This window comes from Bombina bombina, chromosome 7, assembly GCF_027579735.1.
Source record: "Bombina bombina isolate aBomBom1 chromosome 7, aBomBom1.pri, whole genome shotgun sequence".
In the NCBI taxonomy this organism is placed as follows: Eukaryota; Metazoa; Chordata; class Amphibia; order Anura; family Bombinatoridae; genus Bombina; species Bombina bombina.
Window position 1 is genome coordinate 84,579,413 of NC_069505.1, and position 20,537 is coordinate 84,599,949.

At 40.8% G+C, this 20,537-nt stretch overlaps 1 protein-coding gene across 1 annotated transcript in view; it reads left to right on the forward strand.

Annotated features, from left to right (window-relative positions):
• The first annotated feature begins 9,158 nt into the window (after window positions 1–9,158).
• Window positions 9,159–20,537, forward strand: part of LOC128636240 (mucin-5AC) — a 161,481-nt gene continuing 150,102 nt past the window's right edge. The window contains exon 1 of the mRNA XM_053689278.1: window positions 9,159–9,273. Within this exon, the coding sequence (XP_053545253.1) occupies window positions 9,159–9,273 (115 nt within the window). The remainder of the gene's footprint in view (window positions 9,274–20,537) is intronic.

Genomic DNA, 20,537 nt, shown 5'->3' on the forward strand with positions numbered 1-20,537 from the left:
AAGGTATCTTTGAATTTTTTTTATATTTTTAGCATATTTACATATGCTGCTGTGTAGGATCCCCCCTTAGCCCCCAACCTCCCTGATCCCCACCCCAAACAGCTCTATAACCCTCTCCCTCTGCCTTATTGGGGGCCATCTTGGATATTGGCAGCTGTTTGCCAGTACCCAGTTTGCAACAAAAAAAAAAGTTTTATTTTATGTTTTCTGTTTTTTTTTCTGTAGTGTAGCTTCCCCCCCCCACAGACCAACCCCCCACCCCTGACTGATCATTTTTTTTTACTTATCCCCCCCCCCTTTTTCCCACTTTTAACTAAACAATTTTCTGTAGTGTAGCGGTTCCCACCTGCTCCCCCCTCCCCGTGCACGCACCTGCTCCCATGCATGCGTGCACGTCTGTGCGTGCCCCCGGCTACCCCTGCTCACGATCCCGCTCCCCTACACATCACAGGGCCCATCGATGGCTGCCACTTGCCTCCCACATCGGCTCCCACTCACCAACGATACCGGCCATCGATGTCTCGTGCAGAGAGGGCCACAGAGTGTCTCTCTCTGCATCTGATGGCCAAGGGGTATTATTGCAGGATGTCTCGATATCGAGGCATCACTGCAATAACCAGAAAGCAGCAGGAAGCGATCAGGATCTATTCCACTGCTTTCCCAGACTGACGACGTGCAGGGTACATCCTCAGTCGCTAAGGGTATTTTTTTTAGGACGTACCCTGCACGTCGTCGGTCATTAAGGGGTTAAGGCTTAAACTGATGCACATTGGAATTCTTACAATATGATGATATTATAACATGGTTCACAAGTTATTATAGCATCATATGTTATATTAAACAAGGTTGTGTGAAACTGTGGCATTATGGTCAATAAACATTTTAAATGTAGATAGCCAAGTTATTTCAAATGATGTAATGTGCCCTGCAGCTGTTTTCTCTAATTATAGTGCTATAGTAATCTTCAATTAAAAAAAAAAAAACATTACTGGGGAGGGGGTGACACTATGATTTTCCGCACCGGGTGACACCAACCGTAGTGACGCCTCTGTGTATATATATATATATATATATATATATATATATATATATATATATATATATATATATATATATATATATAGGAATATCTATTTCAAAATAAAAATAGCATTTTCCCCTAAATAAAGAACATTGGAATGTTAAATATTTATAGTAAATACACAGATAAAACACATTATTACATATTATTATTAAATTATTATTTAGGCACACAAACACACACATATAAGCTCAAGAGCATATCTGGAGCACTATATAAGCTCAAGAGCATATCTGGAGCGCTATATAAGCTCAAGAGCATATCTGGAGCACTATATAAGCTCAAGAGCATATCTGGAGCGCTATATAAGCTCAAGTGCATATCTGGAGCACTATATAAGCTCAAGAGCATATCTGGAGCACTATATAAGCTAAAGAGCATATCTGGAGCGCTATATAAGCCCAAGAGCATATCTGGAACACTATATAGCAGCAGTTTTGCAAGAATGTTATCCATTTGCAAGAGCACTAGATGTCAGCACTATTCCCTGCCTTGTAGTGCTTCAGATGCCTACCTAGGTATTTCTTTAACAAAGTATACCATGGGAATGAAGCAAATTTGATAATAGAAGTAAATTGGAACCTTTTAAAAATGGTATGTTCTATCTGAATCACAAAACACAAAACATATCCCTTTAACCTGTTTAGGGAGGTTTGTGTCATGTAGCAAAAGTGCAAACAATTAGCTTCAATATGCAATTAAAAATATAATTTAGATTTTCTGAAACAATTTAATTCACTAAATGTCATCTACTTAGAAGTTTTAAAAATACCTCATCTAAAAGTGTGCAGCCTTGCTGAAGCCATCTCACCCAGGTTTGACACTCAACCATGTACTGTTTGCAGACTTTCTACTCTGCTTTTTAGGGCTTCTCATGCTCTGTTGCTCTTAATGAAACCAAATATGATTAATACAGAACATACAATTGTGGTAAGTCCAGAGCTCTCATTTCATGTGGTTAAAAAAAGTCCTGGTTTGCTGATGAGTGATTGGCCACTCTTTAATCTGCCTCAGTCTGCCCAGCTCCACCCACTCCCTACCCAGATTTTCTACTTACGTGATGTAACTCTGCTGCCAGTTTGGTTTTTTTTAGGCCTAGATCTCCCTGACTAAGCCAACAGCATCCCCATCCCAGGCAGACTTCAGGATATGAATCAACGTCTGGGAGATTAAAAACATTTTAAAATCATTTAGTTTATATTCTTTAAAGCAATAGCAGCAATTGTGGAGAAACTTAAGTGATGTGTTATATACAAAAAATAACGTTTTCTATAACAAGAATTTAAACTGTCTAAATCTCTTGTCTACTTGCAAGTTCTTAACTTATGTATTTCTTAAATTTAGCTCCAGCTCGATGAAAAATATGGCACCCAGACTTGTGGCCTTTGTGGAGACTTTAACGGAGAACGTTTTGATGATTTAAAATACAATGGTGAGGATATTTATTTCATATATATCTTGTTGTGGGATGATACAATCTACAAAGCATTGTAAGTGGTTTTAAGCTACATTCCAATATTTTTTATTACACCAGCTATAATAGGCCTGTGCATTGGGCAGCTTCGTTTGCTGCCAAATGCGTAAGTAGGTAGCTGCTTGCGGCATTTGGTTCTTTTCAGAGCTGGATTTCTTCTTGTGAAAGGGCAAAAGACTAAGGGGCCTATCTACCACTGCTCCATAACCTGTCCGCCTGCTCTGAGCAGGCAGGCAGACATCGCCGGAATTCAACCCGATCGGGTTGATTGACACCCCCCTGCTGGCGGCTGATTGGCCGCGAGTCTGCAGGGGGCAGCGTTGCACCAGCAGCTCTTGTGAGCTGCTGGTGCAATGCTGAATACGGAGAGCGTATTGCTCTCTGTATTCAGCAAAGTCTGGCGGACCTGATCCACACTGTCGGATCAGGTCCGCCAGACTTTGGTAAATAGAGGCCTAAATCTGGATTTGCACAAATGTTAGTGTGTTGCACTTTTACAATAAGAAATCTGTTTCTAAAAACAGGTAAAGAATGTGAGCAACCACCTTTTTCCACTTTCAGCAGCTGACAATGCTTCCAAATGAACAGCTTTAAAATCCTAACTTGTAGCTATGTAGTTATTCATACATATATAGACATATAAACACATAAATATATATGTACACATTCATATACATAAATATTAAAGGGGCAGTCTACACTAGATTTTTTACTATTTAAAAACATAGATAATCCCTTTATTACCCATTCCCCAGTTTTGTATGTCCAACACAGTTATAGTGATACACTTTTTACCTCTTTGATCACCTTGTATCTAAGCCTCTGCAGACTGTCCCCTTATCTCAGTGCTTTTGACAGACATGCAGTTGAGCCAATCAGTGCAGACTCCTAAATAACTCCACGGAGGTTAGCACAATGTTATCTATATGACACACATGAACTAGTACTGTCTAACTGTGTAAAACTTTCAAAATGCTCTAAGCTAAGAAAAGAAGTTTTCAACAGTTTAGAAATCAGTTTGAGACTACTTAGGTTTAGCTTTTTTCATGCTTGTAATTCCCAACCATAATCTCATGCTCAGTAGTGTGCAACAATATCACAAAAATAAGCACAGATTATGGTTTTGCGGAAACACAAATATGTGCTCAACTCGTAATGTAGCCAAAATATTAAAGGAACAGAAACGCTCATGTTTTTGAGCATTTTATCATTGATATATTGCTTGAATATAATTATGTGTTAAAACCCATCAAAAAGGAAGCAGCAAACTCTAGTTTTACTAGAGCATTTTATTTTAAATTTGCTAGTGTTTATGGTTTAAAGTACAACGGGTCAAATTATAAATTTTGTGGTACGATTAATCTGCTGAAAATTGGTCTTTGAGTGCGGAATGGCAGGTCTCCCTTTTTTCAAGTGGCAGCGATACGGCTACACCGCTAGCGTTTTAACCGGTAACACAACTCTCCATTCAACACTCAAAAAATAGCTTTTGAGTGTGCAATTTTAATGGCGTCTGTATTACAAGTTGTTCAGTCAGGTTATTACGCTAGCGTTATAGCTTATACCGCCGCAATCCATTCCATGGTCAGAGACCAGTAGTTATGGATTTTGCAAAACAAAAATGTTTCGCAAAACTCATAACAAAAATGTTACAAAATACACTAACACCCATAAACTACACTATTAACACCTAAACTGCCATCCCCCACATCACAAATACTTTATTAAACTTATTAACCCCTAATCCGCCGCCCACCCACATAGCCAACACTAATATAAAGTATTACCCCTATTGACTCTTAAACTGCCAACCCCCCTACATCGCAACTACTATAATAAACCTATTAACCCCTAAACTGCTGCCCCCCACATTGCAAATACTAAACTAAACCTATTAACCCCTAAACCACTGGCCCCCCACATTGCAACACACTAAATTAAACTATTAACCCCTAAACCTAACACCCCCTAATTTTAAATGAAACTACCTTAAATAAAATCTTACCTGTGAAATTAAAAAAACTAAACTTAAACTATAAAATAACTTAACATTATTATTTTAAAAATCTAAAATAAACAAAAAATAAAAAACAAAAGCTACAAAATTAAAAAATCCTAACGCTACGAAAAAAAAATAAAAAAAATAACATTACAAAAAAACAATAATAATAAAATAAAAAAAATCGAAGATTACAAAAATAATTACCAAATTATCCAAAATAATAAAAATTTAATTCATTTAATACCCCTATAAAAAAAAGCCACCCCACCCAGCTAGACAAGAGAGACCTACATCTGCTCCGGAGGGTCGGGATTCCACTCCGGAGCAGAAAGATAATACTGGACGACAATTAAGCAGGCCAAACAACCTCCCACACTACTGAACGGTGATCGGAGCCTCGGAGATCATATTCAGCTTTGTCTGGTCCCAGCAGCGCCTTTCCTAGGTGAGAGACACAGGGGTGTATTGTCTGCTACCACCCGCGAATACAGTGAGCCACAGCATCTAATATACCCCACTCCGGACCGGCTCCATATATCTGCCCGGCACAACAAGATCCCTCACACCTCGGCGGTTTTGGCGCAAAGACCCGCCATCTTGCCTAAAGCCTTCCTTCTCCTGAATGCCAGGACTTGCTGCTGGAGGTGTTGGGGGGACGGCCTACCAGTCTGTCCTCCATCTCACATGCAAAGGAGATCAGTGGGACTCACATAGACCCAACCGCTGTTTTCAGACCCCAGCCAGCACACACCAGAGGACACCGGAGTCTATTCTAGAGTGGAGGCTTACACGCACAGCCAGAGGTCAGGTGAGACCGTAGAGGAGAGGGCTCTGACTAAGGGGGATATAAACTAGTTATCACTAGCAGGGGTAGCCCATATCAGTCTAGTCAACTCTGCCTCCCCTGGGGCCCCACACTACCCAGATACAAATACCTAAGCACGCTGGGTATAGGCCTAAATTGCTGAGAGCCCAGAAGGCCCCCCCTTGCAGGATTCCGGGGCCTACATAGTCTAAACCCTGCACCCAAACAACCTTAGGGGCCACTCACTTACTCAACCACTTACTCCCCTTGTATGGGCCACTGCTATCTGGGACACTTTTCAATCAAGCAGATACCGAGTTTGAAGAAGAGGTTTCATCATTTATTCAGGGCACCCTCCCAGATGTACTCCCTTCCTGCTGACTCTGGGGCAATAACACGCACAGTCTAGCTGGGGAAAAAAGAACTTCATAACCATCGGCCTCATTAGTTCACAGGCTTGAACAGACCCGGCTTAAGACCCTGCCCCACTTTCAGTAGACCCCTATTGCTGGGCCCTGGTCTCACTCTCCCCCCTTTCCCACCTGCCCTCTCATGTGGGTCATACCCCAGATCCCTTCTCCAGCTTGGTCGACAGGAGACAAATCCCCTGGAGAGTGGGCCTTGGCCCTGCAATGACGTGATGCCTGCTTAGAAGTTTGGGGATGAAGAGAGGGGCCTAAAAATCCCAAATGCTTTCATAGAGGACTAGAGATCCACTCATGTGACATACAGAATGCTCCTCTAGAGATACCAGCTACATCTATATGTCTTAGTTGGAGGAAGTACTACCCTAAAATGAGTTTAAAGGCGGCATACACTTTTTCTCTACAGGCTTACCCAATAAAATACTTTTCAGAAGTCTTATTTGTGCCGAAAGGCTGCGCCATGTCTCAACCTCAGAGACGGAAATCAAAGGCTCAAAAGCTCCATAAAAAGACTGTCTTAGATCATTTCCATCCAACTTCCTCGCTACAGCAGTACCCCTCAGAAGAAGAAATGTCAGACTCTAATACCACATATGAATCCCTGCTGGGAACTACTTTGGGAAATGTTCGTGCCAAGAGCAGACCACCCTCTGAGGATTCGCTGCCTCTAATTGATACTATTACATCTCTACTGGCAGGTCACCATGAATCCCTATCAAAGAAATTTGAGAGATCCCACGCAGACCTGAAGAGAGATATAGCCTCAATTGGTGAAAGAACTGATGCTCTAGAACGTATACAAGAAGACCTGCTCATAGACCATACTAACCTTCTCTCTTATTCTGAAAATTTGGCTTGTCAGATTTCTTCTTTGGAGGCTAAGCTAGAGGACCTGGAGGATAGGTCCAGAAGGAACAACCTGCGAATTAGAGGAGTTCCGGAATCTGTCTCTCCTCAAGAGCTAGAGGGCTACCTAAAGTAGCTTTTTAAAGCAATAATTCCGGAGGCTAAGGAGTCTGATCTTCTGATGGACAGGGCTCACAGAGTTGCGCGCCCACGCTCGTTAGCAGCTGATAAACCAAGAGATGTAGTGACCAGACTCCACTACTTCATATTTAAGAACCAACTCATCAATGCTGAAGAAATTGCCAATTACCTTAACTTATTTAGGTAAAAAAAAAAAAAACCTAGTCCTCATCCCCTCTTTTGTGTGGGCCCCTCTCATTTCCCTAACACTACCCCCCCATTTTGTAGGTACTGCACTAGTGCCTATACTAGAGTAACTCTGGACCTCCAAATATGGAGGTTCCAGAGAAGCCATGGAAAGTGCTTATACGCACTATTGGATACGTCTTCTTTCAACACAACAAGGAACAGCAAAATATGATCTTTTCTTCTGTTTCTGCATCTCCTCTACTTCTCTACTTTAACTCTTTCCTCTCCTTCCCCTTTGTTTTAGCCTTCCCATCAGCAGGTCTACACTCAAGATTTCATCCATGTACCCGAACGGACACTTTATGACTGAGTTGACATTTTCCACCTTGAATGTCAAGGGATTAAACACACCCACAAAAAGGAGCCTGCTGGTAAGACAACTAAATAAATTTAAGGTAGCTTACATCCAGGAGACACACTGGACTGACCTGTCCCCCCACACCCTTAGATCTACCTTCTACTCAACATGCGAGGCTGCTTCATACACTAAGAAAAAGAGGAGTAGCTATTCTCCTTAGATAAGATGTTAAATATACCCCATTATGATAGAAAGAGACCCTGAAGGCAGATTCTTGATTATTGTATGCACCCTGAATGATACTATGTTCACCCTGGTCAATGTCTATGCTCCTAACACTCAACAGTCCTCATTCCTGGGGAAGCTGCTGGAGAGAGTGGCTGAGTTAAAATGGGGGTCTATCCTCTTGGGAGGAGACTTCAATGCCACCTGGGATCACATAGTAGACAGACGCTCATACAGGGACATAGACCCAGATAAAGCAACAGGTCTCCCATCGAGGAGATTCCGCAACTTAATAATGAGATATAATTATTTTGACATATGGAGATGCTTACACAGAACAGAGAGGGACTACACATTCTATTCTGCTGCGCACCATTCATACTCCTGAATAGATTATCTGCTTACAGATAATGATGACAAACAAACTGATGACACTATTTTATGGGCCTCTTTGAAGGCTTATCTCCGGGGGACTTTTTTAAAATGGGCTGCATGCCTTAGACGAGAAAGGGGGGCCACATTAGCACAACTCTTTGGGGAACTTACACCCTTAGAAATATTTAGCAAGCGTCACCCTAACCCAGCACTAGCCACGCGTATAGGCAAAATTAGATCTGAAATCACTAATAGGGATTTGCTCCAGTTTCGGAAACTTTTTTACTACCAGGGTAATAGAGCAGATAGACTTCTAGCCACCAAACTCAGTGCTAGAACAAAGGCTACCAGGATTCAAAAGATTTGCTACTCAGGTAAAACGTTCCACACCCCTCGGAACATTGGAAAGGCATTTATGTCTTACTATAGAGAGCTATATAACCTAGAAACTAGCCCTATTACGCATAAAGCAGACTCCCACACCATCAACAATTTCTTATCCTCCGTCCGTATCCCTAAATTAGAGAGCGATGAGGCGAATAGCTTAGCCCTTCCAATAACAATCCTAGAAATAAAAGAAGCCATTAAATCCCTAAAATTATACAAGGCCCCCGGCCTGGATGAATTTACCCCTCTGTTCTTCAAAACATATGCCCCCCTCCTGACACCATATTTACAGCGATTATATTCCGAAATTCTTACGACCAGTTCGCTGCCACACGAATACTTAGAAGCTTCTATAATGACCATACTAAAAGAGGGAAAGGACCCGATGCTTTGCCAAAGCTATCGGCCAATCTCACTTATTAACCTTGATGTTAAGATTTTCACTAAAATACGGGCCACTAGATTAGGCCATCTACTGCCTAAGCACATCCACAAAGACCAGGTGGGCTTTATTCTCAACCGGCAGGGTAACGATAGTACACACTGCCTTCTTAACGTGTTTGCGGAGGCCAATAGAATGAATAGACCCCTTCTCACCCTGTCGTTTGATGCAGAGAAGGCTTTTGACAGGGTGCATTGGGAGTAACTGATGGCAGTCCTCAAAACCGTTGGCTTACCCGAGGTTTTCTGCAGAGCTGTGGGAGCCCTATACTCCAAGCCGACAGCTAGAGTGAGAGGTTTGGGGTTTTGCTCCGAGCCATTTGTCCTCAGAAATGGCACCCGTAAGGGATGCCTACTCTCCCCCCTTCTTTTTGTCCTCGCCATTGAACCACTGGCCGAGGCGATCCGCACAAACACAGACATTAAAGGCATGTATATCCAGGGGACCTACCAGAAACTTAGCCTCTTCGCAGATGATCTTACGGTCTTCCAGTATGACCCTGCTCGATCGCTCTGCCATCTCTTGAATCTCTTTGACTTCTTTGGTAAGGTATCGTTCTACAAGCTAAATGTGTCCAAAACGGAGGCTTACCCGATCCATATTCCCACTGCCCAGCTCCAAGCCCTCCAATCTACCCACAATTTTAAATGGAATCTAAAGGGTCTGCGACATTTAGGTGTTTTTTTATCACACGACTTTAAGGATGTAGCAACGACAAACTATGACCGCTTTCTCCGGGATTTCAGGCAGACGCTCTTGTACCCTAGATATAAGGAGGTCTTTTGGATGGGTAGGATCTCTGCCTTCAAAATGATGCTTCTCCCAAAACTCACCTATCTGTTTAGAGGCCTTCCCCTTCGGCCCCCCAATGCCTTCCTAAATAGTTCTCAATCGCTTCTTAATAGATATGTCTGGGCTGACACTCATCCCAGAGTTGCAAGGAAGATATTACAGGCCCCGATAGATAGGGGAGGTCTAGGCCTCCCTAATCTTAGAATGTATTATGAGGCTGCTATGCTAACCCATATATCGAGTTGGGGTCCCAACAAGGAATACCCCCGATGGTACGAAATAGAGCAGGCTTCTTTACCTCACGACATATTACTTTGCAACCTAGTATGGATCCCACAGCACTGTAAACCACTTTCCATTACTCCCAACCCCATCATAAAACACTGCCTGGACCTTTGGCATAAATTACGCCACTCTCCCAGGGTGGCTCCTCATCCATCCCCTATCCATAGCATTTGGGGGCTCCTAAGGGGGCTCCAGGACTCCAACGCCTCAGGTTGGTCCTCTCTTCCCGTTGAGACCATTAGAGATATGTACTTAGATGGTGATTGGGCTTCAGGACCCACTCTTATAACACGCTTCTCCATCCCACGTAACATGCATTTCGAGGTCACACATCTCCGGTCACTGTTACATAGTTGGAACTTTTTTAAATCCGCACCTTGCATACTCTCATTATGGGAGTCCAGGTACCAATTGGGTATACAGGGACACCGTCCTCTGACGGTTCACTACCAATGTATTCAGGATCTTCCCACACTTCAGAAGACACATAATATTCTGGCCTGGGAGAGAGATCTTGACATGGTCTTTGACAGTCCAGAAAGGATGAGAGCTATAGCACACACAAGACAGGCCATACATAGTGTAACTCTCTTTGAACTCTTTTACAAACTTTTGACGAGGTGGCATTGGGTACCCAGCCGACTATGTAGATTTGCACCTAATACCTCTGACAGGTGCTGGGGAGATTGTAATAAAAAAGGGGATGACTTACATATCTGGTGGGGCTGCCCTGAAATCCAGAAGCTATGGACTAGAGTCCTTGCCCTGGGTGGACTCCTTGACCTCCCAACAGATAGAGGCTCTGAGACCTATTTACTACACCTTAATATATCTAAACTCCCCAAGCCACTAAAGCACCTCTTTGTGTATCTGCTGATGTCCACGTAACTTGCTATTGCAAGACACTGGAAACCCAATGCTCCCCATTTGGGGAAAGTCATAGAGATTTTCAGTGCGAACAATGGAGGAAGCAGTGTGCATAAACAGGGGGCTTATTTACTTGCAATCCAACACGTGGTCCATATGGGACATGCTCCCACAAAACGTGCAGACCTAGACCTGCTGACCCTCCCCCCTCCCAGCTACCCTTCTCTCCCCTTTCCCCCCTGTATTTTCTTTTCTTAAATATGTTCTTTCCTTCTCTTTTGGTCTGTCTTCAGATGCTTCTATCTTACATGGTATATTTTTTATAGTACCGTTTAAAGATACTTTCATGCTGATATATGTTGATACTAACTAATATTACTGCAAAGTTTATTTGAGTGATGTTCATATATTTTCTTTCTTTTTTTGTTTTGTTTTCCTTTTTTTATCTATGTTTATGTACATTGAGCTGAGATCCACAGCTCTAATATATCCACTTAGGCTATCTGTTATGAAGGTTCTCTGGTTAATGTTTATACCAATTTCTGTTAGATGCCATGCTCTATATGTATCATCATTAAGGAAAGGAGGTCTCACTATATGAGCCAGAAGCCCCCTGTGGCCTGGCCGCCTTATATGAGTAGGACATTCAATCTACACTGTTATGCTTACTTTGTAAAATGAGCAGGCTTACCTAAAAATGTCTTGCAAATGTATCCCTGTACTTTTTATGACCTCAATAAAAATATTTATTTAAAAAAAAAAAAAAAAGCCACCCCAAAATAAAAACACCACCTAATCTAACAATAAACTACCAATAGCCCTTAAAAGGGCCTTTTGTAGGGCATTGCTCTTTTACATAAAACAAAATGACAGTACACACTAACAGTAAACCCCCCAGCCAACCAACCCCCCCCAAAAAAACAGTCTAAAAAAACCTAAGCTACCCATTGCCACTAAAGGGGCATTTGTATGGGCATTGCTTTTAAAAGGGCCATCAGCTCTTTAGTGCTCATTTAAAAAAAAAGCCCTAATCTAAAAAAACACCCCAAAAAATAAAAAAACACCTAACACTAACCCCAAAAAATGTACTCACAGTTCCTGAAGTCCGGACATCCATCTTCATCCAGGCGGCGTCGGCGACAAGTCTTCATCCAGGCAGCAACATCTTCATCCATCACGGGGCATCTTCGATCTTTATCCCGGTGGCTGCTTGGAGCTGAGCAGGACTGGCGACATCCAGTGCAGAGTCTCCTCTTCATGCGATCTCCGCCGCACACTGAAGATTGAATGCAAGGTATCCATTTTATATTTGAAGTACCTTGCATTCCTATTGGCTGAAATATTCAAATAAGCCAATAGGATGAGAGTTGCTTAAATCCTATTGGCTGTTCAAATCAGCCAATAGGATTTAAGCAGCTCTCATTCTATTGGCTGGTTTGAAAATGTCAGCCAATATGAATGCAAGGTACCCCAAATATTAAACGGGTACCTTGCATTCAATCTTCAGTGTGCAGTGGAGATTGCATGAAGAGGAGCTTCCACGCCGCTGAGGACCGCGGTTGCTGAAAACTGCCACTCCGGATCTGCCCATCGGGGGAAGATCGCACCGCACCACTGGAAAGAAGATAGAAGATGGTCCTGCGTTTGATGAAGATGGAGCTGCCTGGAAGAAGACCTTCACCGCCAGACCTTAGGAACTGTGAAAACCTATTTCAGCATTAGACTTAGGCTTTTTTTATTTTGGGGGGTTGGTTGGTTGGGGGGGTTACTTTTAGGTGGTACTTTGTAATTTTTTTAGGTAAAAGAGCTGATTGCTTCAGGGCAATGCCCTACAAAAGGCCCTTTTAAGTGCTATTGGTAGTTATTCGTTAGATTAGGGGGTGTTTTTATTTTGGGGGGCTTTTTATTTTTATAGGGGTATTAGATTAGGTTTAATTTTTAGTATTTTGGATAATTTCGCTTATTATTTTTTGTAATCTTAGATTTTTTTATTTTTCGTAATTTTAGTGGGGGTTTTTGTAATATTAGTTTAGTTTTTTTCCGTAGTGTTAGTTTTTTAATTTTGTAACTAGTTTTTTTTATTTCACAGGTAAGTTTTTATATATTTTAAGATAGTTATATTATAACGTAAATTTAAAGTTAGGGGCGTGTTTGCTTTAGGGGTTAATAGTTTAGTTTAGTAGTTGCGATGTTGGGGGGGGCAGTTTAGGGGTTAATAGCTTTATTATAGTAGTTGTAATGTTGGGGGGTGGCAGTTTAGGGGATAATAGCTTTATTATAGTAGTTGCGATGTGGGGGTGGCGGTTTAGAAGTTAATAGCTTTTTTATAGTAGTTGCAATGTGGGGGGCCGGCGGTTTAGGGGTTAATAGCTTTATTTAGGTGTTAGCAATGTGGGGGGTGGTGGTATTAAGGGTTAATCACTTTATTTACTGTTGGCGGTGTTGGGTTGGCAAATTAGCAATATTTAGACTAGGGTTTTATGTTAGGGTGTTAGATTTTAACTAAACTTTCTTGTCTCCATAGACATCAATGGGGATTTTGTTATAGCAATCGCCATTCCGCAATCACATGTGTTCGTTTCTTTCTAACACTTTCTCTCCATTGATGTCTATGAGGGAAAAAGTGCTTGAGCAAGTCAAGTCAGGCCTTGGCTTTTGTGCGGTATGGAGCTTAACGTTCCATAACACACAGCACAAGAAGGTTTTTCTGTAACTTGTAATGGCAGCGCCATGGAAAGTGTGGTACTGCTAAATTTTTAGCGTTAATTACGCACCGAGTTTAGCGCACAACTGGTAATCTTGGTAAATGTTACCTAATATTAAAGGGCCACTAAATACAGTAGTATTGAATAAATATATATATATCTCCCATGTGTATCTGCACTCTCAATACAATATGGTCAACGGCCAGGGTGATAGTCAATATATCAATAAGTATCCACAATCAAGGACTGCACTCACCTAGGTCTGAGGAAGGGGTCTGTGAACCCCCGAAACGTCACTACCTATTAAATAATTTATAATTTATCTGAATGCAATGAGTGCAGTCCTTGATTGTGGATATTTATATATATATAAACATATATATATATATATATATATATATATATATATATATACAAACTATGTTGATGGTAATTTTATGCACAAATTGTCGAGACATTACTACAAAATGTATATTTGTGTGCATGCATACATGCATGCAGAGCTGGAAAAAATATTAGGTTTAAACATATATAAATATGAACATACAGAACGTTGTGAATAAACACACCCTCTTTCACAGGGCACTAAGGAATGCTCTGACAACAAATACACTGGAACAACAAAGCACAAGAGCGCATCCACGACTGAAGGTGCTCTTAAACAATTTTTATTACAAGCACATAATCAATTGCACTTACAAGAAGGTTAAAATCATTGAGCCATGGTTACAACAAGCCCGTAATGCAGATCAGGGTGACAGTTCCGCACAACCTCAACCTTCGTGATGATTGAAGGGAGTTGTTCTGTATATCCTCCATTCTGGCTTTCAAGTTAATGCTCTTAGGTCTCTTATGTCTCTTACTTAAAGCTGGCAGATTTAAAGTAGACCGTCCTGTATACACATTTCGTCTGGTTTCTGCGGACTTTCTCAAGACACTGAAGATGACTGATTTCAGATAGTGATGTTGATTCCTCTGATAGCATGCAAGGGTCTAGTGGGGAAGAGAGTGCATCCAGTGTATCAGGTATACTAAAAAATGCAGCTCCAGTTCCACAGGCCCCAGTAGTTACACCTAATAAAAAGTAGCCACTACCCCAAAGGGACCCCAGAACACTAGAACCACTTCTAATTTGTCTATAGCAGAGCGTGAAGCACTTTGTGAGCTTCAAAATAGTCATGATTTTGTAGTTTGTGCTGCCGTCAAAGGTGTTGTTCTGTTGGATAGAGGTGATTATATTTCAGAGGCCTTGAGACAGCTTACTGATACAAAAAATGTATACAGTTTTGCCTAGGGATCCTACTTTCAAGAGAGAATTGGCTGATTTATTAGATGATGGGGTACACAATGTTTTTTTGGATAAGGATACTTCAGATTTTTTGTATGTTGAGCATCAGAAAGTCCCATTGTTTCATCATCTACCTAAAATATATAAGTCCATTGAAGATGTACAAGGTTGACCTATAGTCAATGGTATTGATTCTTTATTTGAGCCCCTATCCCAGTGGATGGACATAATATTACAACGTTTGGCCAATTCTCTCCTGACTTTCCTGAGAGACACAAATCATCTCATGCAGAGTAATTTGGGATGATACATCAGTGTGGTTAAACATAGACGTTACAGCACTTTACTCTTCTATACCTCATGATAAGTGTTTAATAGCTGTTGAATATTTTTGTCCCGGTATTATGATTTTGATATCTCATTTCAAATATTTATTCTTCAAGTGGTCTCTTTTCTATTGACCCACAATTATTTTGAATTCAAGGGTGTTTGCTATCTGCAGAGAAGTGGGACAGCTATGGAGTCAAAATTCACCCCCTCATACTCCAACCTGAACATGGGTTGGTGGGAGCTCACCCACGTCTATGACAGGAGCGAGCTGCACTTAGTCCTATGGCGCGGTCGGGCCGGGCTGTGATTATACATCTGGCCCGATGCGCTGAGTAAATATAACAGACCCGCTCAGCAGAGAGCAGAGAGCGGGTCTGTGAAACAGCAGGGGTTTTTTTTAAATTAATAGGGGAAATTATGTTTTATAAATGTCTGGCTAATATAATATTATATAATTCTGCACTATGTGCAGAATTATATAACATTATTTTTAAGGTTTACTGTCCCTTTAAGTGAAAATTCAAGGATTAAACAATTGACTAAGCAGAAGGCAAATACTGCATTATTATTGTTGTTCCATGTGTTTCACTGATTACATTTGTATACATTCTTTATATCTCCCTGTTTTTGCTACCACCTTTATAACAAACTGTACATACTACTTTCCCCTCACCACCTGAAACATTCTTTGTCCCATCTTTCCTACCCTTGGCTCATTTTTGCTCACACATTGCTAAACTCTTTCTCTCCTCCCTGCACCACCCAAAAACAAAACTGCAACTCTGTATCTCATCTTTTGTCACACTCTCTTACTAATAATACCTGCTGGTGATATCTACCCCAAACCTAGTCCTCAACAACTTCCTAATCTCATCAGCCCATAACTCTGGAAACCTAACTCCAATTCCTTGTATATCTAAAGTCAACACCCCCTTCAACTGTGAGCTCTAGAATTCTCACTCTGCAAAAAGCTCACTTCTATCCATGACCTCTTCATCGCCTATTCTCTCAAATTTCTGACTCTCACAAAACTCCCTCAGAGACAGCTTCCATTGCTACATTATCACATAGGGGTCTCCACTTCAGCCACACTCCTAGGCCTGAACACAGACAAGGAAATGGTGTAGGTATTTTATTTTCCTCTCTTTGAACCTTTCAACAATACACCCCATTGTTTCCTTTACTTTTTCTTCCTTCGAAACCCACATGATTTTTTAATTCTTTCCCCTCTATCTCTCTCTACATGTCACAGTTATACATCACCCCCAACACAATTTCTTGATCATTTTTCTGCCTGTCTACCCTAATAACTCCCCTCAATCACTCCTGCCCTCATTTTCTGTCATTTCAGCCTTTTAGTTGACAATCCCACTGCCCTTAAACAACAACACTTCACCAACGCACTTCCATTTATGGTTTCTCACAGTGGACAAACTCACTCACAAAGATGGACACTCCATTGATCTGATCTTCAGCTATGGATACATTCTCTCACACTTCACAAACTCCCATTTTCCTGTTTCTGACCACCAGTTCCTCACTTGAAGCATCACAACACACCTAATACTCCCCAACAACTATCCCCTACATCAAATTCCAAAGAAGCATTAAATCAATAGATCCACAGCATCTCTCTGCTCTTTCAAACTTTGGATCTCTTCTATCTACTCCTTTTCCTGCCCTGACCACTCTATCTGTCACAACTCTATTCTTACATTGGTACTTGAAAATTTGGCCTTTTCTACTAAACTTGCAAACTACTTACTCTTATGTACTACCTATGCAAATGTTTCCAGCAGTGAAGAAAGTTTTTCTTTTCAACTGACTTTCTTTGCTACAAGTTCATCTTGCTCTACTATTCTGCCCTTGACCTCTCTAAGCAGGATTACTTTTCTAATCTTATCTCTAGTCTACTCTATTGCTTTCTTCAAACCCAAAATGTCTGTTCTCCACTTTTAGTTAATCCAAAAGAAGGTATGCTCAAGCACAAAAGTTCAATGAATAAAACTTTATTGGACAATTCATAGTAAAAAAGGAGACACATACACCAAGAAGTTAGAAGGTTGTGTTTTTTCACACAACTTTCTACCTCCTTGGTGTATGTGTCTACTTTTTTGAGCGTACCTTCTTTTGGATTTACTATTACCTTCAACACAGCTCATAGCACATACGCGCACCCCCTGTCACTACCTGCAGCTGTAAGTCCAGCAAAGACTGGGAAATCACGCAGGTTGTGACATCATACAGATGGCGACCGGAGGAGCGGATGGAGAGGCTAAGAGAAAGCCATATGCAGAAGACGGAAGGGAGATGAGGTTCCGGTAGTAAGGAGAAGAAAATTGTACGCATTATTTATAGAGGTGTAGTGTGTGCTGGCCTCCTTGCAAAGAGATCCGGATTCAATGCTCGCTTGTCCCACAGCACTCCTCTTAAGGCTCCAGAGGTCTGGTAAGAAGATGCTGTGTCAAATTAAGGGGTTAACATGTTAATAAGCATAGAGGTCACAACACTATTTCTGCATTGATCTCCACTTTTAGTTCCCTGCTCTGTCTACTTTATATTACCAGTTCTATCTCAGTTCACAATTTTGCCAGCCAGTTCAGCAACAAAATAGATTAAATTAAAAATTAAATAATCTCTCAAAGTACTATCAATCTACAGGCCCCTCAACTTTTTTTGCAAATGTCCAAAACCCACATAGCCACAAATTCAGCTCTTTTGCCCCTGAGGATTACATTTCTGTTCTTATATTATCCACCCACATCACCAGTCCTCTTGATCCCATCCAATAACTACTAGTGAATTTCCTCTCTCCTACTCTCACTCCAATACTCACACATATATTCACTCTTTCCCTCAGCACTGGTATATTTAATTTATCCCTTAAACATGCATTTGTCACAGGTATCCTCAAAAAATCTTCTCTTAATACAACCTTCCCCTCCAATTACAATCCTATTTCCCTAGTCCCCTTGCTTCAAAACTTCTGGAAAGGCTAGTATGTTTACATCTATCACATGTCCTCACATCAAACTCCATCCTTGATCCTTTGTAATCTGGATTTTTCCCAGTACCCCAAAGTTATTAATCACTAAGGTCATCTACGGCCTACAAAATCTAAAGGCCTTTCTCACTATTGATCCTTCTTGATCTGTCTCTATACTTTCTCTCTTATTCCAAACCCTCCAATCCCTATTGTGTTTCTCTTCCTTCTTGTCTAATCATACCTTTAAATATCTTTCTCTAGCACATGCTCTGCCCATTCATCACTTTCTGTTGGAGTAACACAAGGCTCTGTTTTGGTCCCCTTTGCTTATCAAGCTGTACTTCCTTCTTAGGTACTTTAATAAGATCCCATGGGTTTATGTATCATTTGTATACTGATGCCACCTAAATGTACCTCTCTACATAAAACCTACAATATCTCCTTCCTTGCTAACTTGTGTCAAAAACTGTCTTTCTAATATTTCATCCTGGATTTCACTATCTTACGCTGAATCTTACCAAAACCCTTTTTCCCCCATTTTTCAAAAACTTTGATCCAACTTTCTATAACTGTTGATAATAAAATCATTACCCCAATCCCTCATTTCCAATACCTTGGGGTCACACTTGACTCTTTTTTTCCCATCTAGTCTTTGGCAAATTCCCACCTTAAAAACATCTCCAAAATATGCCATTTCCTCACACATGACAATGCTAAGATTTGCATCCACTCTCTCATCATTTCTTTCCTTGACTTTTTCAACTCCATCCGCTCTGGTTTACCTAACTGCCTTCTATCTCCTTTACAATCCATAAAGAATGCATCTGCCAGGCTGATCTTTCTTACATGTCACCCTTCATCTGCTGTACCTTTCTGCCAATCCCTTCAATAGCTTCCTCTAGCTTCTAGAATAAAACATACAGGGCCAGATTACCAGTGGAGCATTAACAGTTATGCGCAAGTGATAATGCATTTACCGTGGGTGTTTGTGCTTGTTGGATTTCAGGACTCTGGTAACTGTTTTAAAAAACAAAAAAGTGTCACAAAACACATCAAAAATACATTACAAAGTACAGTTACACTCATAATAACACCATCTATTAACATTTATTAAAAAAAATATTGCACACAAAAGTTCTAAGGGCTCAAATATATGAGGTCTCAGGTATTAGAAAGAAAAATGCGGTCAAGTGTCTAAATATGCATCTGTATGAATATATATATATATATATATATATATATATATATATATATATATATATAGATGCAGCTTAAAAAGAGAGGATTGAACATATATCTAAGTCAATCAAAGCGGGACACTGGCTGCACTAAAAGTCTATCAAAAGCCTTTATTATCAAAAAACTCAAACAGTTTTAACAGGCCGTCTACCCTCCACCCTATTCCTAAAACCGTGCAACTATACCCTAATAAATTACATAAACATTAGAACAAGCCGGCCGGCAGACAAGCCAAATTTCAACAGTAACTAATTATTACAGCTGTGATGTTATGCGACCATGAAAATATGAACTATGTATCTATATCGATTTCCAAAAGGTCCATTTAAATTTACATGGGGCCCCAAAAATTGCAATTATACTGCTTGTTATGGATTGATAAAAGTCCAGGCACTTAGTGTTGAAAACACGCTCTGGTAAGTTCAATTCTTCCAGGTATCAATGCAATATGGTAACACCTTTCTGCTGTGCTTGTTATACTGTGCATATAACTGGCTCCATCGGCAACTGAATCATTAGGATAAACAACGCACAATGTACTATGGCAGGACAGACCAGGCCGTCCACCGCAAGACTATCCAGCCTTATACAGGAATAATGTCAGCTGTACCTGCTTTCCAGTTGGATCAACCTGAACAGTTCTTAGTTTACTTTCGGCTTCTTCACTTGCTCACCGCCATGTACGCTTCAGCGTTGTTGTTCGATTTCAAATTCCGCTGGCTCGTTCACAGCTGTTCACCTCCTGTGCATGCTCAATCATGATGCGTTTCTCCCCTCCCACATAGGGCTGAGTGTCGGGGCCTCATCAGATGTATTGGTTGAGGGGTGTGTATCTGCTTTTATACTCTCATTGGCTCAAAAAGTCCACCCCTTAAACAGCACTTGCTTACTTGACATCTATATATATAGATGCTCAAAAAACAAAGTATTACAGTATGCAGTGATACCTTTTTTATTGGACTAACATAATATTTAAAAGACAAGCTTTCGAGAGTTTTCCTCTCTTCCTCAGGTCTAAAGCAATACTGATCATTCTGATATAGATACACATCACATACAACAAATTGAAGGGAGAGAGGGGGTGAGAGGGGGGTCATAAAAGCAGAGAATGTGTCTGAAGGAGAAAATAGCTGAAAATAGCCAGAAAGAATAAATAAACAGAGGAGAGTAAATAGGCCAGATGAGAGGAAAAACAAAATGAAAAAGAAACCAATATAGGACAATAAGATGAGAGATTATAGAAAGTTATGGTAGTATGTGAGAAAGCCAGAGTCTACATTAAGTCCTTCATTTCTGGTATTGAAATGTGTGATCAT